At 37.9% G+C, this 16,210-nt stretch overlaps 1 protein-coding gene across 2 annotated transcripts in view; it reads right to left on the bottom strand.

Moving 5' to 3' along the window:
* The window catches only part of LOC128697606 (ribosome biogenesis protein BOP1 homolog), a 91,426-nt gene that overhangs the window by 61,584 nt on the left and 13,632 nt on the right, over positions 1-16,210 (bottom strand). For both annotated transcript variants that reach the window (XM_070090208.1, XM_070090207.1), the window contains exons 3-6: positions 14,210-14,342; positions 12,072-12,276; positions 11,104-11,269; positions 6,416-6,516 (exon numbers count right to left, since the gene is read on the bottom strand). In XM_070090208.1, the coding sequence (XP_069946309.1) occupies positions 6,416-6,516; positions 11,104-11,269; positions 12,072-12,276; positions 14,210-14,342 (605 nt within the window). The remainder of the gene's footprint in view (positions 1-6,415; positions 6,517-11,103; positions 11,270-12,071; positions 12,277-14,209; positions 14,343-16,210) is intronic.

Raw genomic sequence — 16,210 nt, forward strand, 5'->3', positions numbered from 1 at the left:
TATAGACAACCAATGAACATCCATGAATCGGCAGAAATCTGAATAAGGTCTTGTATAATTTAGGCTTCAAGCTAGAAGACACTAAAATTCTCATGTTAGACCACTACAAAAAGGCTAAGATTACAATAATTAAAAAAAAGTTGAGAGTGAGTTAAACAAGTTAAGAAAGCCTAGAGAACGAATGGATTTGTCAGTTAAAAACAGAGTAGGGGAGTTAGTAGATGGGGAGATGGAGGTTTTGGGTAGATGGCGAGAATATTTTGAGGAACTTTTAAATGTCGACGAAGAAAGGGAAGCGGTAATTTCATGAACTGGCCAGGGAGGTATACCATCTTTTAGGAGTGAAGAAGAACAAGATGTGAGTGTGGGGGAGGTGCATGTGGCATTACATAGAATGAAAGGGGGTAAAGCAGCTAGAACTGACGGGATCATGACAGAAATGTAAAAAGCAGGGAGGAATATAGTGTTGGAGTGGTTCGTATTTTTGTTTAATAAACGTTGAGGTGGTTCGGACATGTAGAGAGAATGGAGCGAAACAGAATGACTTCAAGAGTGTATCAGTCTTTAGTGGAAGGAAGGCGGGGTAGGGGTCGGCCTAGGAAAGGTTAAAGGGAGGGGGTAAAGGAGGTTTTGTGGCTTGGACTTCCAGCAGGCATGCGTGAGCGTGTTTGATAGGAGTGAATGGAGACAAATGGTTTTTAATACTCGACGTGCTGTTGGAGTGTGAGCAAAGTAACATTTATGAAGAGGTTCAGGGAAACTGGTGGGCCGGACTTGAGTCCTGGAGATGGGAAGTACAGTGCCTGCACTCTGAAGGAGGGGTGTTAATGTTGCAGTTTAAAAACTGTAGTGTAAAGCACCCTTCTGGCAAGACAGTGATGGAGTGAATGATGGTGAAAGTTTTTCTTTTTCGGGCCACCCTGCCTTGGTGGGAATCGGCCAGTGTGATAATAATAATAAAAAAAAAAAAACGTATGAAAGAGGAGACGGTACCTAGGGATTGGTGGAGAGCATGTATAGTCCCTTTATATAAAGGGAAGGGAGACAAGAGAGATTGTCAAAATTATAGAGGAATAAGTTTACTGAGTATACCAGGAGAAGTGTATGGAAGGGTTATTATTGAAAGAATTAGAGGTAAGACAGAATGTAGGATTGCAGATGAGCAAGGTTGTTTCAGAGTGGGTAGGGGATGAGTAGATCAAGTGTTTACATTGAAGCATATATGTGAACAGTATTTAGATGAAGGTAGGGAAGTTTTTATTGCATTTATGGATTTAGAAAAGGCATATGATAGAGTAGATAGAGGAGCAATGTGGCAGATGTTGCAAGTATATGGAATAAGTGGTAAGATACTAAATGCTGTAAAGAGTTTTTATGAGGATAGTGAGGCTCAGTTAGGGTGTGTAGAAGAGAGGGAGACTACTTCCTGGTAAAAGTAGGTCTTAGACAGGGATGTGCAATGTCACCATGGTTGTTTAATATATTTATAGATGGGGTTGTAATAGAAGTAAATGCTAGGGTGTTCGGGAGAGGGTGGGATTAAATTATGGGGAATCAAATACAAAATGGGAATTGACACAGTTGCTTTTTGCTGTGCTTATGGGAGATTCTAAAGAAAAATTGCAAAGGTTAGTGGATGAGTTTGGGAATGTGTGTAAAGGTAGAAAGTTGAAAGTTAACATAGAAAAGAGTAAGGTGATGAGGGTATCAAATGATTTAGATAAAGAAAAATTGGATATCAAATTGGGGAGGAGTAGTATGGAAGAAGTGAATGTTTTCAGATACTTGGGAGTTGACGTGTCGGCGGATGGACTTATGAAGGATGAGGTTAATCAGAGAATTGATGAGGGAAAAAAGGTGAGTGGTGCGTTGAGGTATATGTGGAGACAAAAAAACGTTATCCATGGCGGCAAAGAAGGGAATGTATGAAAGTATAGTAGTACCAACACTCTTATATGGGTGTAAAGCTTGGGCTGTGAATGCAGCAGCGAGGAGGCGGTTGGAGGCAGTAGAGACATCCTGTCTAAGGGCAATGTGTGGTGTAAATACAGTGGTCCCTCAATAATCGTCCGGCCTGAAAGTCGTCCATTTCGGAAATAGTTGCGTTATTTCATCTAAACATTGGCTCGCAAATGGTCCGTTAACTCGCTAATCGTCTTTCGACCTGGATGCGTACTCACGGCTCTTAGCACCTCGGCATCCCTTCCCAGCCAGTGTGCCATTGTTTACCAGTGAGCGATGGTCCCTTCATGTGTTCATACGAAATACAGTGGACTCCCGGTTTGCAATGGCATCGGTATCTGATAAATCCGGTATTCGATACATTTTGACGCAAAAATTTTGCCTCGATTACCGTTAAAAAACCCGGTATACGCAATTCGTCCGAGACGTGTCCATGTGTGGCCCAGTGTTTACAAGCCAGCCAGTGTGCTCACATCTAAGGATACATTTGGTACATTCCATATTATCAGTGTTTTTGGTGCTTGTTTCTGCAAAGTAAGTCACCATGGGCCCTAAGAAAGCTTCTAGTGCCAACCCTGTGGTAAAAAGGGTGAGAATTAGTATGGAAATTAAGAAAGATTTTGAAGGATTTGGGGCTAACCCTGAGAAGCCTATGCCAGTTGTGGAATCCATTGTGCCTAATTCAAAAATTAAGGAAATGTGTGCAAAGTGGGTTGAACTGCAAACCTTTATGGATGAAAATCACCCTAACACAGCTATTGCAAGCCGTGCTGGTGACTATTACAATGACAATGTTGTGGCCCATTTTAGATAAATCGTAAAGGAACGGGAGGTACAGAGCTCTATGGACAGATTTGTTGTGCGACAGAGGTCCAGTGACTCTCAAGTTGGTCCTAGTGGCATTAAAAGAAGAAGGGAAGTAACCCCGGAAAAGGACTTGCTACCTCAAGTCCTAATGGAAGGAGATTCCCCTTCTAAACAATTAGTTCAACACTCTCCCCTCCTTCCATCCCATCAATCATCACCAGATCTTCATTAAAGGTAAGTGTCATGTATTCTATTGTTAGTAGAGTACTACAAACTGTGCATGCCTTTTTTAGTTTGTGTGCATTAAACTTAATATTTCATGTGGTAAAATTTTTTTTTTCATACTTTTGGGTGTCTTGCACGGATTAATTTGATTTCCATTATTTCTTATGGGGAAAATTGATTCGCTTTTTGATAATTTTGGTTTACGATGAGCTCTCAGGAACGGATTAATATCTCAAACTGGAGGTCCACTGTATTTCATAATATTCCATTCATTTTAGTGCTTGCAAGTACTAAATAAGCTACCATGGCTCCAAAGAAAGCTCCTAGTACCAAGCCTTTGGTAAAGAAGGTGAGAAATACAATTGAATTTAAGAAAAACATCATTGAACAATACGAAAGTGGCGTACGTGTGGGCGAACTGGCCAGGATGTATAACAAATCCCATACAACCATATCTTCCATCATAGCCAAGAAAAAGGAAATCAAAGAAGCTGTTGCTGACAAAAATGAGATCACCAGTACTCGAAGATGTTGAGAAGTTATTATTGGTGTGGATAAACGAGAAACAATTAGCAGGAGATAGTCTTATGACGTCGATTATTTGTGAAAAGGCTAGGCAGTTGCATGACGATTTGGTAAAGAAACTGCCTGCAACTAGTGATGTGAGTGAATTTAAGGCCAGCAAAGGCTGGTTTGAGAGATTTAAGAAGCGTACTGGCACACACAGTGTGAAAAGGCATGGCGAGGCTGCCAGTTCGGACCAAAAAGCGGCTGAAAAATATGTGCAGGAATTCCAGGAGTACATAGAGGCTGAAGGGCTGAAACCTGAACAAGTGTTCAAATGTGACAAAACAGGCCTCTTTTGGAAGAAAATGCACTGCCAGGACACAAGCCTATGAAAGACAGGCTGACGCTCATGTTCTGTGCTAATGCTAGTGGGGATTTCAAAGTAAAGCCGTTACTAGTGTACCATTCTGAAAATCCCAGAGTGCTCAAGAAAAACAATGTTATGAAGAGACAATTGTGTGAGTTTTGGAGATCTAATAATAAGGCATGGGTCACGAGGGAAATTTTCGTAGAGTGGTTCAATGAAGTGTTTGGCCCTAGTGTAAAGAATTACCCCCTGGAAAAGAAATTGGATCTCAAGTGCCTCCTAGTAATGGACAATGCACCTGCTCATCCTCCAAACTTGGATGATCTAATTCTGAAGGAGTTTGGGTTATCACAGTAGAGTTCTTGCCCCCGAATACCACTCCTCTCCTCCAGCCCATGGACCAGCAGGTTATTTCAAACTTTAAAAAACTCTACACCAAAGCAATGTTTGAAAGGTGCATTAATGTGACCTCAGACACTCACTTGACCCTAAGAGATTTTTGGAAAGAACACTTCAGTATTCTCCATTGCATAAGCCTTACAGGTAAGGCTTGGGAGGGAGTGACTACCAGGACTTTGAACTCTGCTTGGAGAAACTTGTGGCCAGATTGTGTCCACAGGAGGGATTTTGAAGTGTTTGAGGTGGCCCCTGATGAGCCTATGTCAGTTGTGAACTCTATTGTGGCACTGGGGACTTCCATGGGGTTGGATGTGAGTTTGGAGGATGTGGAAGAGTTGGTGGAGGACCATAACGAAGTGCTAACCACTGAGGAGCTGCAAGAGCTTCAGCAGGAAGAGCAACAGAACGCAGCTCAGAATTTTGCTGCAGAGGAGAAGGAAGAGAGATGGAAGAAGGTGCCTTCTTCAGAAATTAAAGAGATTTTTGAAATGTGGGGTAGGATGGAAAGATTTATGGAGAAACATCACCCTGAGAAGGATGTTGCAAGTCATATCGGCAACTTGTACAGTGGCAGAGTCTTGGCCCATAAGTTTTAAAAAGACGCCAGAAACAGAGCTCTCTGGACAGTTTTTTTTGTGAGACAGGACTCCAGTGACTCTCAAGCTGGTCCTAGTGACATTAAGAAACAGAGAAGAGAAGTAACCCCAGAAAAGCACTTGATACCTGAGGTGTTGATGGAAGGGGATTCCCCTTCCAAACAGTAATTCAATCTCTCTCCTCCTCCAGTCTTCCATATACTAAAAAGAATTGCCAATAAAGGTAAGTGTTATGCTGTTAATGTTTCATTCATCATGTCTCATTGTATTGTTTACGTACTACATCTATATTTCGTGCAAAAAATTTTTTTGTTTTAATACTTCTGGGTGTCAGGAACGGATTAATTGTATTTACATTATTTCTTATGGGGAAAATTTATTCGAAAATCGTCTATTTCGATAACAGTCCCACTTCCAGGAATGGATTAAGGACGATAATTGAGGGACCACTGTATTATGCAGAAAATTCGGAGTGTGGTAATTAGGAGAAGGTGTGGAGTTAATAAAAGTATTAGTCAGAGGGCTGAAGAGGGTTGTTGAGGTGGTTTGGTCATTTAGAGAGAATGGATCAAAGTAGAATGACATGGAGAGCATTTAAATCTGTAGGGGAAGGAAGGCAGGGTAGGGGTCGTCCTCAAAAAGGTTGGAAGGAAGGGGTAAGGGAGGTTTTGTGGGCGAGGGGCTTGGACTTCCAGCAGGCGTGCACGAGCGTGTTCAATAGGAGTGAATGGAGACGAATGGTAATTGGGACCTGACGATCTGTTGGAGTGTGAGCAGGGTAATATTTAATGAAGGGATTCAGGGAAACCAGTTATTTTTATATAGCCGGACTTGAGTCCTGGAAATGGGAAGTACAATGCCTGCACTCTAAAGGAGGGGTTTTGGGATATTAGCAGTTTGGAGGGATATGCTGTGTATCTTTATACGTATATGCTTCTAAACTGTTGTGTTCTGAGCACCTCTGCAAAAGCAGTGATTATGTATGAGTGAGGTGAAAGCATTGAATGATGATGAAAGTTAAAAAAAAAAAAAAAAAAATACAATACCAACAAGTTAATAAGTAAGACACGTGTAACAGTTAGGTATCTTAATAGTCGAATACAGAGGGAGCAGCAGAAGCAGTACAGATGTAAAATCAATGTAATCAGTCCATTACCCTTGAAGATGTACTTTTGAGGTGGTCAGTCCCTCAGCCTGGAGAAGAGTTTTGCTCCTCAGTCCAGAACGTTGTTCCAGACTATGGGATTGACCACCTCAAAACTACATCATCAGGGGTGATGGACTGATTACATGGTTTTTATGCCTATACTACTTCTGCCTCCCTCTGTACTCAACTATTAAGATACCTAGCTGTTGCAAATGTGTCTTACTTATCAATATAAAGGAGAGAATGATAGAGAAGGAAGAGGAAAAAGCAGGTAGGAAAAAGTAGAGAGGTATCAAGGCAAATGTTAACAATAACCTAAGCCACAGATATGCATAGGTGGGGTAATAACACCAAATTTATTATGGAAATGATGCATTTTACATATGAATTATACCATTCACTCACATGAATGAAATGCTTATAACCAGGTACTTCACGAAGACTGCCGAATGGTTTGTTGAAATGTGGCAAATATTCACGTGGAGGGTTATAAGAAAACCAATGACCTAAAATGAAAAAAAAAAGAAAAGAAAAATATTAGCATTCAAAATACCAGTGGTCATAAAAATTTATAGTCAATGTAAAAAATATTTAGTCTACTCTGAAAAATAAAATGTTAAGAGATAAAGAGAATTAATAAAACAAAAGTGGTGCACTGCATTAATAAAAAAAAGTTATTCCAGTTAATCGCTGATAATACATGGCAGTGGCATCTACCTGGAAAGAATAATGAAGTGTTCACAGTTTGTACCCAAAACATGTGAGAAACTTCTGAGATGTATTACTGTGCTATAGGACATAAATGCAAAACAAGAAATTTAAACATATAGAAAAAAAAGAGGAGTACTGGGTAGAAAAACAGACCTGCCAAATTGTTTTAAAGTTTGTTTTTGACTAAATTTGTTTTTTTAACACATCGGCCGTTTTCCACCAAGGCAGGGTGACCCAAAAAAGAAGAAACACTTTCATCATCACTCACCCCATCGTTATCTTACCAGAGGTGTACCTATACTACAGTTTATCTCAACTCATCTGTCCTAGCATGAATAGTATTAATAAAAAAAAAAAAACTGTAATAAAACTGAATGAATGATAAAAATGGAAATTAACATACATTACTGACAACTGGGGAGAAATGATATGTCAGACACGGATAGATAGAGGTGAGAAACAGGTAAATGGAGTATAGTTGAAAGTTAAAACTACAAAAAAGTCCAAAGAATGTCAGGAAGTAATTCAGCCTCAAGGTGGTCAAAAAGTGGAATGACCTTAATGAATTTGTGGCCAGGCAGGTCACATGCATAGTTTCAAGAATCGGTACGACAGGCCCTCTAGGTGGTGGTGGTGGGGGGGGGGGGTAGGGGATCTGGCAAAGGACAAGTTGAGAGGTGAGGCCAGGAGTTGAGACTCAACCCCTGTAACAACACACCAAGTACAGTACACACCATCACATCACTCAACAAAGGCTTCATTCATAAAACTGGTGTCCTTAGAGCAATGCCATTTCCTGGATTCCGCATAATAGTGCACGTCACCAAGATAATTCAAGAAACAATGGATGAATTCAATATATCAGCTTCCAAAATTCATTTGACAGCATGGGATAATGCAAGCAATGTTGTCAAGAGGATTGAAAGGACAGGATACAACAGACTGTCATGTTTTCTGCATAAACTTCAACTGGTTATCCATGACTATATCTTCAGCCACTCTCCTCTAGTCTGTAGTACATTAGAAGCTCTTCAAGGACACAATAAATTATCAAACCTGGAGTCAATGGTTCCATGGTTTGGTGCAAGGCCAGGGCTCCTGCTGGATCAAGGAATGATTAACCAGGCTGTTACTGCTAGCCTTAATAATAATAAAAAATACAAGCTCATTCAGAATATACCTATTCACTGGAATAGCCCTATATTAGTGTTAAATCACATCTAAAAAAAAAAAAAAAAGAGCCATTGCAATGTACTGTTTAGATAGCACACATATGCCATCATTTGATAGCCTGGTAATAAAAGCCCATTTACTTCCATCTTTTTTTTTTTTGTATAAAATATTTCACAAAACGACTATATGTCTCAGTGAGAGAAATTGTCTCGGAAATATTGCCTCCAGTAAAATGTTCCATCTACGATGTTATAAGTGATCCAAGATTCTGACACTTGTGTAAAACTATCAGCTCTCAAAGTGTCATTGTTAACTAGGTTTGAGTTACGCAATGAAACTCACAAACAACACAAAACTTAGCATATTTGTTGATCCCCAATATAAGAATAACTTTTTCAATGTCAATGCAGTGGATGAGTCATGCAAAACAAATCTCAAAATACAGAAAATTAACAAAGAAGTTCAGGAGAAAATGCAGCAGCTCAAGAACTCAAATGCAATTGGCTTGCTAGCACCATAGTCTGATGAAGAAAGAAAGTCAAGATGACAACAAACTTATGAAGATATACTAGCCAGCATTTCCAGCAACAGCATGTCACAGACATTTGGCTCAGGATCCTTTTCCAAATCACAAAAAGCATAAAAAGAAATATGCTGGTATTTGTGTTATCACATACAAAAAAACAGAAATAAGACAAATATGTACAATGGCATTATTACCTAAGGAAGGAAACCCACTAGAGAGGTGGAGAGAAATTGTAACAGTTCTTCCATCTGTGGTAAACCTAGCCACTAAGTACAAATTGTTCATTCAAATCGTTCATTGAGGGGAAAGACTGTTCATTATTGGAGGAACACATACTCCCAGGAAAGGAAAAGATCAGCTTTCAGAAATGGGTAGATGATGATGCCCCTCAACTTCAATTTGAGTATTTTTAATTTTAACTTTAGAGTAATGTATATATGTATAAGCTATTGTTTATTTCTAATTTTGGGTATTAGTATGCATTTTTTCTATTTTTCAAAAAGGTTCAGAAAACTTTCAGTTGTCTAATGGAAATGTGTCAGTTAATTCACTTTAATAATGAAAATATTGCTCAAATTTTGGACTATAATTTCAGATTTTCAATTTCCAGGAGGAGGTGCAAAATTACCAAAACTATTATCCAGAGGGCTGAGGAGGGGTTGTTGAGGTGGTTCGGACATGTAGAGAGGATGAAAGGAAATAGAATGACTTTGAGAGTGTATAAATCAGTAGTGGAGGGAAGGCAGGGTAGGGGCTGGTCTAGAAAAGGTTGGAGGGAGGGAGGTAAAGGAGGTTTTGTTTGCGAGGGGCTTGGACTTCCAGCAAGCATGCGTGAGCAAGTTAGATAGGAGCAAATGGTTTTTAGGACTTGACGTGCTGTTGGAGTGTGAGCAAGGTAACATTTATAAAAGGATTCAGGGAAACCTGCAGGCCAGACTTAAGAGTCCTGGAGATGGGAAGTACAGTGCCTGAACTCGGAGGAGTGATAATGTTGCAGTTTTATGACTGTAGTGTAAGCACACCTCTGGCAAGACAGTCAGGGAGTGAATGATGATAAAAGTTTTTCTTTTTTCGGGCTACCCTGCCTTGGTGAGAAGCGGTAATGAGTTAATAAAAAAAATACAATACTTAATATTTTTCAGTTTTCAAAATATTTTTAAAGCTTTAACCCTTTCAGGGTCCGTGCCGTAGATCTACAGCTTTACGTTCAGGGTCCAAACCGTAGATCTACGCCATGAGCTCAGCTCACTCTGATAAGCCGTGAGTGGTAAATTTGGGCCTAGATATGAGAGAATACATCTATGTGGTATGTGTGCACCACATAAAACAAATCCTGCAGCACACAGTGTATAATGAGACAAAAAAAAACCGAGACCACGATTTTCGATTAAAACAGTGACTTTGCAGTGTTTTTTCATATGTTTTTTATAGTTGTATTTGCGATTTCTTTTTCTCATTTGATAGAATGGAAGACATATTACAGAAATAGAGATGATTTTGATTGGTTTTAGCACTGGAAATGGCTTGAAACGGAGCTCAAAGAAGCGGAAATTTTAAATTTATGCCGATGTTCATGAGTAAACAAACGACCTCACACGTCTAATACACGCCAGTTGGTGGGTCTAATATACATTCGCAAATGTGGTGATGATATTTATACAATTATTACAATATTGCATAACAGTAAATCTTCTATTTTTTAATTTCAATAAAAATTCATTATGTGAATAAAAAATCAAAATGGAATTCATTTGTGAAGTATCAAAACGTAACTAATGAACAGAGAAAATGTTAGTTTAGTGCCAGGAATACCTACATTGTTTATTCTGGGCCCTATTTTGAAATTGGAATATTTTGAACTTTGTGTTAAATTGGCCAAATTACCAATTTCCAATCACTTTATTTTTGTACTTGAAACAGTTGACTTGGTGATTTCTTGTGCTCAATTGATAGAATAGAAGTAATACTAGTGAAATAGCTAAGAATTTGGTCGACTGGAATAATGTAATTGGACTAAAATGGGAGTCAAAGCTGTCAAAATCGCCGATTCGTAAATATCACTGACACATCAAAATTCACGAGAGCATAATTTCGTCAATTTTCCATTAAATTTTGTACTTTTTGTTTTATTACCTTCAGAAAAAAAATTCTCTACCATTTCATAAGAAAAAAATAATTTTTTTTTTTTTTAAATTCTTGGACCCTGGTGCGCACTTTGATATTTGGCCTCTGGACCCTGAAAGGGTTAAATAAAGTGTTGCATCCTTTAGTTTCATGTTTGGTATAGCAAGAAATTATTCAGACTTTTACTTTCATAATTTATATCTGATTATGTCTTCAACAATTAATAATATGTAGACAGACTCAAAATTTTGATTTTTTTTGTATTCAATTTGAAAGCCTCACATTAATGAATGTAATTAGTAATAACATAGGTACCTGTTTAACCTTGCTGGTTTATTTAACATCTACTAAGCAATAAACATTCCCTTGTATACTGAACATAGTTATCATAATTTTAATAATAAAATATAAAACAATAAGTATTGGCATCAACCTTAAATTGGGTATCCGCATCAATAAATATTTTGGCACCATCCCATCCCTAATCGAATTCATAAAAAATATTAAAGAATGGGCTAAACAGATAAAAATCTTAAAATAAGAATGAATTTTTACTGACCTGGTAATTTTACCTTTGGTGCTGGCATAGGATCGTGTATTCTCCTCAGCCTCTTTTTATCAGACCACAAATCATAAAAGTGATATTTTTTTTCCCTTTTATGAGTATACTGTATGAGACCTCTTCTGATTTGTTCAGCTCTCTTAGCAACATACGCAGCTTCATCCTACATAAACAAGATACTTGGTAAAATAGGGCAGATAGGGAGAGACAAATGCAATGAATTTTTTTTTAACATACTAATGGGGAGAGGGCAGTGTCCATTAAATCAGACTTTCTCTCCATAATTATACCAACAATAGACAATTATGGATTTAATAAACACTGTTCATTAAATCCAAAATAAATATACTAAGCATACCACAACAATAGTGGATAATTTTAGATTTAACATACATTGTTTCTGGATGTTGTCTGGCTACACATTTCATCAATTAAATCTACAATCCTTTAAATCATAATTTCTTAAATCAAGATTTTATTATACAAACAAGTACAAAAGAATCTACAGCAGGGCCTCACTTTACAGTGTTTCACTAATACAGCAATTTTCATCATACTATTCTTCATTTATTCAGACTTCCTACAATCAATATACGTATTCACAACTCACTATGAGCTATGTACAAAAATATTTTAAGATAAGTAATGTGTGTACTGTGTATGCATTTTTTAGATCTAGCTCTATTGCTTAATATATGATAGTATAAGCATGTTATCAGGCTTTTATATGTACATATGAAAGTGAAAAAGAGGCTGTTTCACTTTACAACAATTTCTGCTTGACACCACTAGCCCGGAACCTAACCTGTTGTAGAAGTGGGGCCCTCCTGTATACAACTGCCTAGTACAACAAGCATTTTAAAATGTAATTCTTAATTTATCAGTTGAAGTACAATAAATTATTATTTTCTATAATGCACTTTAATTATTATTTAAGCCATCCATATTAACAAGCGCATACAAACCTTGGAGGGAACAAACGATTTTTTAGAATCTGTGCGACCTGATAAAGGCATTTCCATGACTTCATAAGTGAAGTGGTCAATCCAAGGTGCATAATAGTCATAGCTGGCATCTGGCACTTTCTGGGACATTACACGCTTAACAATATCCAAGTCTGCATCACTTAGTCGAACATCTTGACCAGTCTGCTTATCAAAGACAGTTCGGCTGTTGAAGTTTAAGTAGTTATTGATCATGTTTACTGGTATATACAGAATTAAAATGTTCACATACCAAGTTTTCTGCATAATTTACAATCAAAACTGGTTTAACTATTCAAGTAACCTGTAACACTTGCATGGTGAGGAGGGGTACGAGTGAAGCAAAATTCTACAGTGGGAAAGATAAATGACAAAATCTCTTGACCAGTTGAACTAATACAGTGGACCCTTGACTAACGATGGCATCGACTAATGATAAAATCGGGTAATGATGTGTTTTTGTGTAAAAATATTGGCTTGACCAACAATGAAAAACTAGGGTAAGGACATTCGTCCCAAATGCGTCCACATGTCCGTCCAGCCTGAGCGCCTCAGCTGCCCTGCCTTCAGCTAGTGTGCCATTGTTTACAAGCTGTACTACTCGAAGATGTGGCAAGAGCGCTGTTGGTGTGGCTTAATGAGAAACAATTACCGAGAAACAATTAACCCCAGAGGGTTAGCCACCCAGGATAACCCAAGAATGTCAGTGAGTCATCGAGGACTGTCTACTAAGTTATTTCCATTGGGATCCTTAATCTTGTCCCCCAAGATGCGACCCACACTAGTTGACTAACACCCAGGTGAACAGGAAAAAATGCCTGGAACTAGTGCTCATAATGGTGAATTTAAGGCCAGCAAAGGTTGGTTTGAGAGATTTAAGAATTGTAGTGGCATACACAGTGCGATAAGGCATGGCGAAGCTGAAAAATTCCAACCCCCAACAAGTGTTCAATTGTGACGAAACAGGCCTGTTCTGGAAGAAAATGACAAACAGGACCTACATTACTCAGGAGGAAAACGCACTCCCAGGACACAAGCCTACGAAAGACGGACTCTCATGTTTTGTTGTAATCCTAGCGAGGATTGCAAAGTGAAGCCTTTACTCATGTATCACTCTGAAAATCCCAGTGTGTTCAAGAAAAACAGTGTTTCATCACTCAATACTCTTCAATAAAAGTAAGTGTCATTTTAGTATTTATTTATGTATTTATTGTGCATGTCTCATTGTTTTCTTTGTAGGGAAATGTATATTTCATGTAAAAAAATTTTTTTTTTTAATACTTTTGGCTGTCTGGAACAGTTTAATTGGATTTCCATTATTTCTTATGGGGAAAATTAATTCGGCTAACGATAAATTCGGCTAAGGACAAGCTCTCTGGAACAGATTAAAATCGTTGGTCGAGGGTCCACTCTACACAAAACTTATTAGTTTTAAATTTAAGAGCATGACCTACACAATCAAGGTACAGTTATGGGAGTAAGAGTGCAGTTATGGGATTTAACATCTCAAAATTCAGTGTGTTCAGAACAATAAAATGGAGATAACACACGAAGCACACAACTGAACACAAGAACAAAAAGCATGTTAGACAAGAGCAAGTGGAGTTAAGTGGTTTTTATGATTTGGCATGCTGGTGGAGTGTGAGCAAGGTAACATTTATGAAGGGATTCAGGGAAACCAATTAGTCAAAGGTGAGAGTCCTGAAGGCAAGAAGTACAGTGACCCCTCTGAAGGAGGGGTGGGGATGTTGCAGTTCGGAAAGTCTTTTGAGCTGTGATATCAGTTTGCTTCTGGCAGGACTGTGATTAAATGAAGGACTGTGAAAGAGTTTCTTCTTTTCCAGGTCACTCTACATTGATAGGAGACTGCCAATGTAAAAAAAAAAAGAAAGAAAGAAAAAAATTCTAATATCTCTTTGCATTTGATTTAAGGCTTCATAATTAGGAAAGAGGCTAGGAGCTGCTGGTTCCCTGCAACAGGTTACCTTACATCTGCTATCCTTGTTTACATGAAATGTAAAAACATTACCTAAATCTTCTTTTTAGAAATTAATAGAACACTTCATCTTACATTTATTTACAACTCTTCATTCTAACAATCAGTCATATGCAATACTTACTCAAAGTCAGGATTCTCTATCCTGTTTAAGAAGTTGTCCAGCGTGTCACCACGTTTGGGCTTAATAATGTGTTTACCATCCAGGTTATAACCCAAATGTGGATATTCATCATACCATTTAAGGGGCACATTTCCTATGGGTGAAAAAAAAAATCATAATTAATTTAAAATAATATAGTTGCAACATACATACAGTCCCTACAATAACCAAAGAAATTTTTGAACCAACATTCCTAAAGTTTAAGTTCCTCAAAATAATAATAATTATACTTGAACACTTAAATAAGTTTTGGTTTTAAATTTATATTTTGTGACAAATAAACTACAGCGGTACCTCGGTATATGTCCAGCTCCCAACTCAAACAATTATGTAAGTGTATTTCTGCGAGTGCTTTTGTAAGTGTATTTTTGGGGGGTCTAAAACGGATTAATCTACTTTACATTGGTCCTTATGGGAACAAATTCGTTTGGTACTCGAAGAGATCGGCACTTGAACAGCTTTTTGGAATTATGGTTGTTTACTGAGGTACCACTGTACTTGCACATTCTGAGTTCAGAGGTTCTGCGCATATTTGAGACACTACCACCACTTTTGTACATAATATCTGCTTCTCGTATTTTATAAAATCATGGGTATAAAAATGAGAGGAACCAGGATAAAAAGTGTGTAAAGTGCAATCATCATTCAGTGTGAATCAGTTTAGTTGATAAACTCTTATTATGTGATAACAAAGGATGTGTGTGTGTTGGCAATGTTCACATCTGCTCCCTTTCCCTTTGCTTCTCCCATCCTCTGCTCCTTTCAACACTTATTTGTCTGAAAATGTGTGGGATATAATACTGTATTTTAGTTTTTATTGAACTAAAATTAACAACATGAAATGAATAGTTTATATTTACAAAAGCATGAGATATAGACAGAGACCTTTGGGCCATCACAACCCTTAAGCCTAACAACAGGAACAGGGCATGATGATAATCTAAGTTTTTTTTATTTTAATAATTTTTTTGCACATTTTTATGGATAGCTTGCAGTTATATGAGAGGAGTGTTACGCTAGGCCTTTTTCTTTTTTTTAACAAGTCGGCCGTCTCCCACCAAGGCAGGGTGACCCAAAAAAGAAAGAAAATCCCCAAAAAGAAAATACTTTCATCATCATTCAACACTTTCACCACACTCACACATTATCACTGGTTTTGCAGAGGTGCTCAGAATACAACAGTTTAGAAGCATATACGTATAAAGATACACAACATATCCCTCCAAACTGCCAATATCCCAAACCCCTCCTTTAAAGTGCAGGCATTGTACTTCCCATTTCCAGGACTCAAGTCCGACTATATGAAAATAACTATAAATATAAATATAAATATAAATATAAATAGGCATATTTAGTATAAATATCTTGTCTTTAGAAAATTTGAAAATTTTCTTCTTATTCTTTTTAGTAATTATTACAGGAAAAGGGGTTACTAGCCCATTGTTCCCGGCATTTTAGTTGACTTTTACAACACACATGGCTTACGGAGGAAAGATTCTTATTCCACTTCCCCATGGATATAAAAGGAAAAGTAATAAGACCAAGAGCTAGTAAGATAAAATCAAAGAAAACTCAGATGAGTGTATATAAATAAACATGTACATGTACGTGTAGTGTGACCTAAGTGTAAGTAGAAGTAGCAAGACGTATCTGAAATCTTGCATGTTTATGAGACAGAAAGAAGGCACCGGCAATCCTACCATCATGTAAAACAATTGCAGGTTTCCGTTTTACACTCACTTGGCAGGACGGTACCTCCCTGGGCGGTTGCTGTCGACCAACCTACTACTGTTAAAGAAGGGGTTCGGGATATTGGCAGTTTGGAGGGGTTAAACAAGTTAAGAAAGCCTAGGGAAAGTATGGATTTGTCAGTTAAAAACAGAGTAGGGGAGTTAGTAGATGGGGAGATGGAGGTATTAGGTAGATGGCGAGAATATTTTGAGGAACTTTTAAATGTTAAGG

This window comes from Cherax quadricarinatus, chromosome 31 (genome assembly GCF_038502225.1).
Source record: "Cherax quadricarinatus isolate ZL_2023a chromosome 31, ASM3850222v1, whole genome shotgun sequence".
In the NCBI taxonomy this organism is placed as follows: Eukaryota; Metazoa; Arthropoda; class Malacostraca; order Decapoda; family Parastacidae; genus Cherax; species Cherax quadricarinatus.